The sequence below is a fragment of the Eschrichtius robustus genome, chromosome 2 (assembly GCF_028021215.1).
Source record: "Eschrichtius robustus isolate mEscRob2 chromosome 2, mEscRob2.pri, whole genome shotgun sequence".
Lineage (NCBI taxonomy): Eukaryota > Metazoa > Chordata > Mammalia > Artiodactyla > Eschrichtiidae > Eschrichtius > Eschrichtius robustus.
Window position 1 is genome coordinate 113736839 of NC_090825.1, and position 12116 is coordinate 113748954.

Genomic DNA, 12116 nt, shown 5'->3' on the forward strand with positions numbered 1-12116 from the left:
TCCTCCCCTCCTCCTGTGGTCTAGTTTCTCACCCAACAGCCTAGATTCACAACAGTTCTGGGTCCAGGCAGGCCACTGGGCTGCAGATGTCAGCAAGGCTGGTCAGGACAGAGCCAGTTGGTCCCCTTACAGTCCTAGAGGAGTGGCCCAGGCCCCTCCCCACCAGGGCTGGTGGCCAGGGCATCCCACCTGGCCTTGGAATGCTGGTAGAAGTCACAGGTGCCGATGCAGGCTGTTAAATGTCTTTGCCCTTGTTCACCCTCAGGTGGTCTTTGTTTAAGTTCCTTCCAAACTTCTCACTGAGCTGTTGGATGAGGTCTGCCAGCTCGCCGGTAGCTTGAGATTTCTCTTCAAGAAGCTCATAGCGCAGGCTGGAGATATCTTGCTTGATTTCCTTCAGTTCGCCTGCAAGGACAGATGAGATTTTGGTGAGATGAGCCCGCTGAAGGGGCTCATCCCATAGGCATTTGGGGCGTGCATCCTTCCCACAGAATGTCAGGCTACTGGTCCAGCCCACCAAGGGTGGAGGTGAGGGGACGGGAGCTCTGTTTTGACCTAAATCCCACTCAGCTTCTACCGACGAAGGACCATTCATCTGCTTAAGACCCCTCTCCTCCCATTCCTGGTCACGCTCTCCATTAAGGGTTTGAGGTAGATGGAAGAATCAAGATCAGGGTTGTGAACTGCTAACACCTATTTTATCATGATTGTTAGAATGCTGGTTTTGGAGCCATTAGAAGCAGATTTCCAGACTCTAAGCAACACCCTTGTTAACTGAAACATTTTTTTCTCATCATGCTCCATGTTTCGTTCTGTCGTCGCAGGGAGGAGAAACTCCCAAGTGTCTGAGGGGATCGGCTCAGCACAGTGACTGCAGCCGTGGAGCCAGGCCGCCTCGCAGGAGCAGGGTCTGTCCGGACCACGCAAGCAGCACCCCTCACCGGTGCACCACGGTAGGCCTGCCTTCTCCTCTTTCTTTAGCAAGGGACCACAGGTAGGGTCTTCCACTTCTTTCCACAGCGAACCATGTGGTTAGAAATCCACATGGGCCTGGGCTGTGGGAATCTTCTTATTAACCACAAAGGGGAGTCGAAAGGTTCTCTCCTGGTTTGAGAGATACTGGACTTGGCTCAAGTGGGAGTCCACTGCCTGGGGTCACATTAGCCATACGTGTTTTTTAAGTATGCCTTATACACAGAAGATGCAGAGGTCTTAAAGGTACAGTTTGGCCAGTTTTGACAAAGGCATACATCCCCTATTTTCTTTCCATGGGGGCTTCGCTGAACCCCAGTTTCATGGTGTGATTCTAGTGGCGTGAACCTGGGCAGCCCCACCTTCTATAATCAGTTACATTCCTGTCAATCACGTTACACACTGCGGGGAGCTGGCTGCCATGACACCCGGCAGTTTTGTATTTGAGACCCAACAGTAGGGGTGGGTAGGTGGGCTGTTGCTCGGCTCCTAGACAGTGTCAGCCACGGGGTCATTCGGTCATTGCTGACCTTGAGGCCACACTGTGGATGTCCCAGGATGAAGCAGAGGGTCACTAACTGACTAGCCTCCTTCGGGAGGCCCCTGGGGTCCTGGCAAGGGAGAGACTTCGTACGTTCACTCTTGGAGGAGGCTCTTTCTAGGTAGCAAATACTTGTCCCAGGTGTCTCATGAAGATTAATTACCTGGTGTATGGTAATTTGCTTTTCGTTTAAGAGTCACTGCTTAAAATAGACTGGAAAATAACCCACACAGGGAAAATAATGTAGTTTGCAAACTTCAGTGTGCATCAGGATGACCTGCCACCCTTATCACGATGCAGACCCCCAGGCCATGCCGATTCATTAGGTCTGGGTGGGCTCTAGATCCGCATTTTTATCAAGTGCTTCTGAGGTGGGGGATTCTTTGAGAAACTGCTGGTTGGTAGCTTCTGAGAGCCAGGAGGTTAGACAGGACAGAGCTAGCTAGAACCGGGGCTGCCGCAGAATCTGAAAGAGGTGTACGGTCTGCTGCTGTCTGTATGTGTACTCAGGGCATGAAGAATTTGGGGCCATCCTGAGCTCCAGGGACATGAGGCCGACTCACGGCAGCCGTGACTGCACAAGGCAGAACAACTGTGTGAGCGGGGCTCCGCGCCCTGTTGCTGGTGCTGAGATGGAGGCGCTACACGCAAAGACTCGGGGGCGGCTTTAAGGTCAGAGCTAAGGGCAGCCCCAGCTGATGGTCATCCAGGGGACAGAGACCCCAGTCCTACAACTCCGTGGACCTGAATTCTGCCAACAGCCCAACGAGCCTCCCCAGGGCCTCCAGACAGGGACGTAGCCCCGCCACCAACACCTTGACTTTAGCCTGGTGAGACCACGTCTGGCTTCCGCCCTACGGCAAATGAATCCAATCGCTTACCTTCATTGACTTCGTCATTTTCTCTATCCACCTGGGCCTTCAGGACATATCTTTTTATGAGCCGTTTCATGATTTTCTGAAATGTGAACATAAGGAAGGGATCAAACCAGCCCAGCCGAGCAGAGGCAACTCATGTGCTGTAGGTGTGAGTGCCTTCCCTCCTGCAGAGCGCCTGTCAGCACTGGGGGTCCTCCCTTGTCTGATGCCTCACTTTCGAGGGGTGCCCTGCCTAGTGGGGAAGGCTCCAGTACCTCTGGATTCAATACCACCTGAGCCCGGGATGTGAAAACAGCGTACTCTCAGTGGCAGAAGGCCCAGCCATGCAGAGAGACAGAATCACCTGAGATCCACGGGCGCTGCTTGAGGGTCCTGGGCCTGCCTCTACCCTGGCCTTTGTGACCTTAGCCCATCATGCCCTCTTCTTGGGGCCTGAGCTCCGAAACACTTTCTTGTATTTCAACAACTGATGCGATCACGGGGCAGTAAGGAAATCTTAGCAGGCCAGCCCCGGTGGAGCTGCCTCCGTCAAGCTGCTGGGGAGGAGAGGAGGTTCACTTAGCCCACAGTCAGGACCAGGCACGGAGGACCAGTCCACTGTACTTTGGAAAATTCCCACCAGAGGCAGAGACAGATACAGCCTTGGGAGGGTTGGCCAAGATACCGCTTCCCTGAAGTCTCACCACCCGCCCGACGCTGTCACACTGTCGAGTCACGTTGGAGGTCCCACTTATTATGCAGATACCAGATTCTATAAGCCAAGGAGGCAGGAAGGAACACTTAAGAGCCACCAAGAATAGAGCCAAGTGTAAGAAAGACTGCAGGCGGTGAACTTTGGATTTTGCCAGTTAGTCGTTCCAGGGTTACTGCGATATCGCAGGATCTAAAAATGTTCTGGTGGCCGAGCCTTCTGAATCTGTAGGAGCCAAGCAGCACCGTGAAGGGGGGGATTCCCTGCCCCTCGGCATCCCTTCTGGTGACCGACTTGCCTGCTCACTCTGAGGACCGAGGGGACAGAGGTGGCATTTGCTAGGTTGAAGGGCCCCGAGTTCTGTCCCCAGCTTTGCTGTGTGAGGTCAAGCAGGTGGCTAAGTTCTCTCTGACTACCTGGGCTCAGGAAAAGCTTCTTGCAAGTAGAAGAGAAGTGAGCTGACGGGATGCAGAGAGCTGGAGGATTGATCTCATTATTATCACCAACTGGTGGTTCCCTCAGGGCCTTTAATGGTGACAACCTCGCCAAGGAGGCGTCTCCAGCCCTGTGATTCCATGATTCAGTGTCCCGGGACCCTGAGCTCTGAGCCAGCTCATGTGGGCCACTTCTGCCCCTCCTCAGCCCCTGCTGGTGGTCCGCTTGGCTCTGTGGTTTGTGTCGTGCTCTAATTTCAGGCTGAACAGTTCATTAGCGAGTTGCCTTCGTGCTGCTCCTTCTCTGAGAGGCCTGGGTCTTGTCCTGTTGGTGGTTAAACTGCAACGCTAGATTTCTCACTGATGTCCTCATAGTCAATAAGGCAGGTTACCTAAGTTTTAAGAATCTGTGCCTTTTGTGGGACTCAGTGATGCTCTTTTCACGTTGAATTGGAGAAACAAAACAAAATAAACTTTGTCCTGAACCAGTTCTCATGGGGGAAAAACCCCAACAAACCAGATACCCAAGTATCTGACATTCTTACTGAATAAGAAACTTGGAAGTATTCTACTGCAAACTTTCAGGCTGACATAAGACAAAGGGGTCTAGTTAAAGTTTGTTGCCTTTTTAAAGGAAAACGTCAAGAATTAGAGGTCCTTCCATTTCTGGATCCATCAATTAAACAGACTGTATATTTACAACGTAAAATTATAAGCCAGAGAGTGGAAGTGGAGAGCTCCCTTTTCTGTGATGGAGCTGAGCAGAATCCTTTCATAGCTACGGCAGCAACTGTCATCCTCCTGGCTTCATGTGCACATTGTGTTTTAGTGCAACACGATTAAACTGATGACTTTAAAAGATTTCATAGTATGTGTTTATTATTAATGCAAATTTGTTGAGTACTTCCTGCAGCCCAGGAGTTGTGTTATCCTCCTTGACAAAGTGACCTCATGGAATCCTCCCAGAAACCAGGTGAGATGGGGGTTGTCGTCTCCATTTACAGAGGAGGTCACTGAGGCTCAGAGAGCGAGGTGACTTCTCCAGGGTCACACAGCCAGAAAGTGGCAGATCTGGGATTTAACCAAAATGGAAACCAAAGCTGAGGCTTCGTCCAAGCTTCAGAAAAAGGTTAAGTGCACGATGGTTTTGGAGATGAGATGCAGGAAACTGGCTCCTTTTGGTCACAGGGGGCTTGGACCGCTTCTGGGTACCAATCTGTCCTTTACAAAGCACAAAGTCTTTTATGCAAGAAGAAGCCTCAGCTAGATTTCAGAGGATGGATTGTTAGCCCGCAGAAGAGGGTCACTGGTATGTCATTGTCCTAAATGCCCGAGGCTTGCTCTTGAACCCTGGCATGCTTGATCTGAGCTGTGGTTTCTGCAGACCTGCAGCTCCAAGGGGAGAGCAGCAAGGGTTTGCTTTTAAGCCTCTCACCACAGATTAGGATTTTAGAGGTTTAATATGGAAGCAGAATCGCGTGAGCACGGCAGACATGCAGGGACCCTCTAACCTTCCTCCGCACCCCGGTTCACTCCCAGGAGTGACATGTACCTTAAGGGAGAACAGTGTGACCACCTGTTGGTTGCTTAGAGACTTCATGCTCTGATGAGGACCTAGCCTCCCCTCTGGCATATGCATGTTAAACCACTTGGGATCTGTGGGAGCAAGATGCCAGTCTCGTCCCCAGCAAGTCTGAAATGGTTAGAAAATGACCAAAGTTCTGTTAACGTGGATGCTACAGAGGACCTCTGTTTGCAGAAAAGATGGACATCAAAAGCCTCCCCTACTTCACTATGTGGAGGAAAAGCACGGTCCTTTGTGATGAGTTTGCGACCCTTCCTGGCCATCTTCCATAGAGTTTTCACTTCATGGAGATAATAAACTTTCCCCAAATTCACACGCCCTTGTCAGTGCCAACTTGGCCCACTTTGCCCTGAGGCACTTAGCAAGTACTGGAGATGAGTATATTCAGTGATCTTACTCAGGAAAAATAACTAATACTGAGGTGCCCGATGGGTAAGAATGGTTGTGACACTGAGACCCACATCCAGGCAGGGAGGCACACAGTTCCCCTGCCCAGACTCCAAGAGCCAGGTGGCCTCTGGCTGCTGCTGGTGAGGAGGCAATGGAAGGGACCGCTCTGTGCAGCCAGGGCAGCTGAGGACAGAGACAAGGAAGAGAATACACATGCTGAACGTGGCAAACCAAGTAGCATCCAGAGGAAAGCAATGCCGCCACCTAGGAACAGAGACATTGAGGAACATTTGGAAGAGAATGGGCAAAATGGATCACAGGACAAGTCATTTGTTAAACTGGGGTTTATCAGACCCCAGAGTGGAAGAAATCAGCGTTGGCAAGCTGTCTATCCTGTTGGCTTTAATCTCTACAGAAAAGGTCATCTAGAAGGCAAAAGAGAGGACTCCCTACTGGGCTTTGGGGAAGGGATTGCATCATAAAAGTTGGGGCTTATTTCAGTGATGGACTGTGCCTAGATTCTACGATTCATTTGTGATGCAGCTTGTCTGCTTTGCCCATGAATGAAATGTATCCTCAGAGACTGAGTATATGAAGTCTGTACACACCCCAACAGGTGGACATGCCAGATCTTGGAACAGGTCAAGGGTAGCTTTGATAGGAAGCACACTTTGGCCATTTTGCTGGTATCATGGTTTTGTTCCATTGCTTGGTCTCATGTCCACAGAGCCCAGATTGGAAAAAAAAAAAAAAATTACAAAAGCAAGGAAGCAATTTTGTGAAAAATGACAATTCAGATCCCTGGAAGCCTAAGAAAAGCAAAGCACAGAGAGCCTCTGAAGTTTGGAGGAACTGCCTTCCCTTATAACAGAGAGCCCTAAAAAGTTGAAGGAATGACAAGCTTAAAATAAACACCCAACATGCTAAGGTTGAGCAATCAGCCAGATCCACTAGAGACACAAAGGAAACAAGCTTAACAACTACACATGTATCAATGATGGGGCTTTTTTCTTATCGGGTTCACTCCAGAATGTCTCAGAACCTTGACAGTGAGAGGCTGACAGCATACGTGCTCCGAGAGATGACGGCTGTGGGCGCAGCCTGGATGGTAAGAAAGAGGGCGTGAACTGGGCTCCTCACATTCTTGGCACTTTTGGAAGTTGCTTTGAGAGGAAAGCAATACAGCGTGGAAGGCCACCAGTGGGCCCAAGAAATCAGTTGAGCCATTTTTAGATCCCTGCCCTAATCCTTCATTCTGTACCGGCTGCTGCCCCGTGATAGCAAAAGCACCTTCCGTTCCTAGCTTCCTCCCCGCCAGGCTCAGATAGAGCTCTTCCCAGTGGCTGTCAGACACAGACAGGGCAGGTTCCGACGCTGTGAAGAGGAGTAAGGGGCCAGTGCCCTGGCAGCGTGATGGGGTGCAAGAGGGGTGCCCTTCTGAGTCAGACAGATCTCACTTCAACCATCCGTGTGACCTTTGCCACGAAGCCTGATTTCCCTCAGCTGTTCAGTGGGGGTTACAGATCCTGCCTCTCGCACATGCCCTAGTGTCTAGTCTGCTCCAGCTGCCTGTCTGTGTCAACTCAACGTTTACTCCTATTGGAGCAGATGATAGCTCAGGAAGATGCCCAGGCTTGACCTTGAAGGACTGAGCAAGGTGCGAATGTACAAATGCAAGATGCTTTCTGCTCCATCCACTGTCCTCTCAGCCCTCTCCCTCTGACGCCCACTGGCCCAGTTTTTCTGTCTTCTTTCTGGTGACAATGATTTGAATAAGTCGCCCCAGGCTTTTCTTGCTGGATTCACAAAATACAGGGTGAGCCTGCTTTCCCAGGCCATCAGTAGCCTGAAGCTGCAAACCGGCTAATCTGTGTAATCATAGCAGGAAGCTCTCCGGGAGACTGAAGGCTGCAGGGACTCAGCCAGTGAGGATGAAAGACAGAAATGGGATTGCTCAAGACTGCTCTGGAACGTGGCCTCGTTCATAAAGGATTCATCCTGGGTATAGACATTCATCACGTCAGCTGCCTTCCTTGATGTCAGCTGCTGATTCTGCTCAAAACCCAGGAGAGATCTGGCCCTAATCCATTAGGGTTTTCTTTTCTTTTCTTTTCTTTTTAATAAGTTATTTTATTTATTTTATTTTTGGCTACATTGGGTCTTCGTTGCTGCACGCGGGCTTTCTCTAGTTGCGGCGTGCAGGCTTCTCATTGCGGTGGCTTCTCTTGTTGGGGAGCACGGGCTCTAGGCGCGTGGGCTTCCGTAGTTGTGGCACATGGGCTCAGTAGTTGTGGCTCGCGGGCTCTAGAGCACAGGCTCAGTAGTTGTGGCGCACGGGCTTAGTTGCTCCGTGGCATGTGGGATCTTCCCGGGCCAGGGCTCAAACCTGTGTCCCCTGCATTGGCAGGCGGATTCTTAACCACTGCGCCACCAGGGAAGCCCCTGTTAGGGTTTTCTATCTTTTCTGTGGCACAGATAATCTCTACTTCTCTCCGAGAAGCTGAGAAATAAAAATCCTTCCCCTGACCAAAGGATTTGTCCTGTAAAATAACTCAAAGCAGATGAAACTGGTCAGGTCCAATTTTGTGCACAATTAAAGACAAGACTTGCCCTCTGCCAATTTTTAGCCCATGTCACCTGATAAAACTATAAGTGCTACGAGGGATGGGCTGTTCCTTAATTGTACGCTTAACTCCTCGTAACTGCACAGCTAGCTTCTGAAATATGGTTGCAGATTCAATCAGAGACCTGTGTCTGGAAGATGCTAAGTCTGTAATGGCTCCCTCGGGGATGCTGGCACCAGGGTCATATCACCTTGGCCTGAAGGAACACTCAGGACAGCTTCAGATTTACATCTGATAGGAAATGGTCAGCATGGGCAAAACTGCTGGTCATTGGGAGTGGGAAAGCAGGAAAAGAATGGCCTGCACTTTTATAATCAATAACCTGTAGTAACCATTTATCACTGGCTGATGCAAACGGATACAGAGATTTTGCATTAATTTCCAAAAGCAAAGCAAGATCTGTAAGCATAAAAGTTCTCCTAACTTTTATAACAACAGACTTTGCCGGCTGGCAGTCTAAGGTCAGGTGCTTACCGAAGGCATCAGTATCCACCTGGTTGCTTAAGACAGATCCCTGGGAGCCATCCTGCGTGCCTGCCTCTCCCTACCCCGCGCCCACTGGTTTGCAATATGTCCCTTTGGCGATGCATCCCAAACGTATATTGAGTCAGTCAGTTTTTCTCCCTCACCCTTCTCACACTCCAAGTCGCCCTTCCTTGTACCCGGATGACTGTCACATCCTCCTCACTGGTCTCCCTGCTTCCACTCTTGTCCTCACCGGTCTCTTCTCATTATAGCAGTTAGCTAGTCTTCTTAAAGCACAAATAAAATTTTATCATCTTCTCCCTCCCCCAAGTTAAACTCCTCCCACTGCCTTCCTAGGTACATCAGAGTAAAATCCACCTCCTGCCCTTGCCCCAGCCCCCTGATTTCGACTCTGACCTCATTGTCCTCCCCTCTCCCCTGCTCGCTGAGCTCTAGCTGCTCTGGACCCACCAAGCTTCTCCCCTCTGGCTTTTGCTGATGCTCTTCCTCTGCCTGAAAGGCTCCACGTGGCCGCCTCCTTCTCATCTCTGAGGTTTTAGCTAACTGTCCTCTCCTTGAAGGTACATCCTCTTACAGCCATATCTAAGCAGGGGCTCCCTATTTTTCTCCATTTTAACATCTGATTGTTTTCTTCTTGGCACTTTTATCCATTTGAAGTTACATATTTATTTGTGTGTTTACTTGCTCATTGTCTCTCTCCCTCTATAGACTGGAAGTTCCAGTAAGATGGGAACCATGTCTGTATCCCCAGGAGGCAGCATGGTGCCTGGCATACAGTAGGCACTCAATAAATATTTGTCGAATGAAGGAAGGAATGAAGCTGTGTTCTGGGGGGAGTGACACAGCCACGTGACTAAATCGGTGTCTTAACGGAGTCCACTTCTGCCCATACCTGGGAAAGGGGTGGTTACCTGATATCTGGTGGGCTTGCTGTAAGTGTTATTTGCTGTCAGGTTTTCAGAATTCCTCATGCCAGCCTGGTAGCGAGTCTTCTGGGAAAAAAATAGAGAATACGTAATATATAATACATAATACATGATACATGATTGTACATACATGCATGTTAGGACTCGAACAGGACCTGCATACAGGGCTGTCTCTAAAATGAGGACCCTCAGGAGGTCACTATACCCACTGCTGCTTGGCTTTCTAGAACATGTTCTTGGGGCCTCTAGTTCTGTAGGATGTCAGTGGGTTACAAATTACCATTTGGTCAGCTTTGTTTGGAAAGCACTCAGTTAAAGTGATGAGGGTATCCTTCCTCCAAGACTCCCCAGAGATTTTAATATGCTAACAATTGAGAACCTCCAGGAGGGGGAGATAATGGGCAGGGAACCTTTCTTCCCAGACATCATAATGCAGATACTTTCCAGGAAGAGCTAATCTGCTTCCGAGTCCACTAAGGAGTCCCTCAGTGGGGTCCCGGCTCAGCCCGCAGGACGAGGGGCACTGCGGCCGGCCGGCTGCCCCTGCTGGTGCTGCAGCCTCGCTGATGTGCTGGCTGATTCTGAAAAGCACGGGGTCCCTCCGGGCTCCTGACTTCCCCCCTTGTATCAGGGGTACCATCTGAATCACACACACACAGCTCCCCCTCCCCCTCCTGCTGCCTCTCTAGCCCCATAAGTCCCACGCTACCTACCCTGAATTTAGAATTCAGCATGCCCATTTCAAGGTCATTTTCACAGCTTTTGGCCTTAGATTTGCAGAGTTTTATGAGGCACATCTTGATTCTCATTATGAGATAATAAAATGATTTAGGACTTGGCACTAGATTAAAAGGAGCAGGTAGAGTTCTTCCTTCATCAAAATAAGACAGCCAGAGCTTTGCTCGGGCAAACTTCCACTCCACATCTGCATCCTCCTGTGAGGCAAGGAAAACAACAGCACACCATCAGAGGCAGTGCTATCCAACAGACACATAACGTCAGCCGCAAAGGAGAACCACACAAGGGCATTTACATTTTCTAAGAGCCACATTATAAAAGGTAAAATGAAACAAGTGAAATTAATATCAGTGATGTATTTTATTTAATCTGATAGATCCAAAATGTTATCATTTCAACATGTAATCATTATAAAAATTATTTATGAGGGCTTCCCTCGTGGCGCAGTGGTTGAGAGTCTGCCTGCCAATGCAGGGGACGCGGGTTCACGCCCTGGTCTGGGAGGATCCCACATGCCGAGGAGCAACTAAGCCCATGAGCCACAACTACTGAGCCTGCGCGTCTGGAGCCTGTGCTCCGCAACAAGAGAGGCCGTGATGGTGAAAGGCCCGTGCACCGCGATGAAGAGTGGCCCCGCTTGCCGCAACTAGAGAAAGCCCTCGCACAGAAATGAAGACCCAACACAGCCAAAAATAAATAAATAAATAAAATGCTGGCTTAACTCCTAGAGAGTTAAAAAAAAAAATTATTTATGAGATAGCTCAGATTTTCTTGGCATACTGAGTCTTCAAAATTGGCATGTATTCTACACTCATAGAACATCTCAGTTTGGACTGGCCACATTTCGAGTGCTCAGTGCATGTGGTTCGTGGCTACCATATCAGACACCATCATGTGTTTCCTATTAGAAAGTGTATTTCTCATTGGTCAGAGTGCTGTCAAATGATGTTAAGAGGTCTAGTGTATGTAATTTAAGGGGAGCAAACCTGACGAGCTGGCAGGAGGTAGTCTGGCCATGCCCTCTTCCCTAGTGGTGGTGGTGGTAGATTTAAAGCCCAGATCTGTTACTTTTGAGTTGGTGGCAATGCCAGAAATGCTGAGTGGGGCCCCCTGAGAGGTAGCAGGGGTGTGTTTTCTGTAGGGAGGCTCCTTGGGCCCCTGTCCTAGGAGGGCAGTCTGAGGCCAGGAAAGAGGCGTGGGGTTTGGAATCAGCTGGACCCTTACTAGCTGTGTGACGTAGGTCTGTACGTCTTGGGCTGTAGTGGTCTTGGGCTTGCTCCTCTGCTCATGGTGACAGCCTGCTTCCCGTAGCCCTGAGGTCGGCACTGAATATGTGCTCTGTGAGCAGTGGGCTTTTCTCCCCACAGGCCCGAGCTATGCTTCAAGGGGCTGTGAGCCCAGCAGGGACCCACATGAAGCTGCTGGGATGTGCCAGGAGAGTATAAGGTCATCACCAGCAGGCTTGCTTTTACTGAGACCCCATCAGCACCTGGCCTGCTCTATGGGGACATGCTATACAGGTCGTTTAGACTGGAAGCTTTGTGAGGACAGGGGTCATTCCTGGTCTCGGCTGTACAGCAGAGAGGTGTGGGAGGGACTGCCGACCTGAGAGGAAGGGTGATGCAGTGGAGAGAGCACAGGCTCCGAAGCCTGGCTGGGTTCAAACCCTGCCTCTGTTCCTTACTAGCTGTGTAACCATGGCAGGTGACTTAGCTGCTCTGGGCCTCAGTTTCCTCATCTGTAAAATGAGGATAATAATACCTACCTCATAGGCTCTTGTGGGAGTTAAAGAAGTTAATGCAGGAAAAACAATGTCAGATACTTAGTAAACCCTCAGTAAGTATTATTTGT

General features: G+C 49.9%; 1 protein-coding gene across 4 annotated transcripts in view; it reads right to left on the bottom strand.

Annotated features, from left to right (window-relative positions):
- Positions 1-235: 235 nt before the first annotated feature.
- The window catches only part of TRPC7 (transient receptor potential cation channel subfamily C member 7), a 125625-nt gene continuing 113744 nt past the window's right edge, over positions 236-12116 (bottom strand). For all 4 annotated transcript variants that reach the window (XM_068534452.1, XM_068534465.1, XM_068534457.1 and 1 more), the window contains 4 exons: positions 10241-10462; positions 9513-9593; positions 2395-2470; positions 236-405 (listed from right to left, as the gene is read on the bottom strand). In XM_068534452.1, coding sequence (XP_068390553.1) covers positions 236-405; positions 2395-2470; positions 9513-9593; positions 10241-10462 — 549 coding nt within the window. The remainder of the gene's footprint in view (positions 406-2394; positions 2471-9512; positions 9594-10240; positions 10463-12116) is intronic.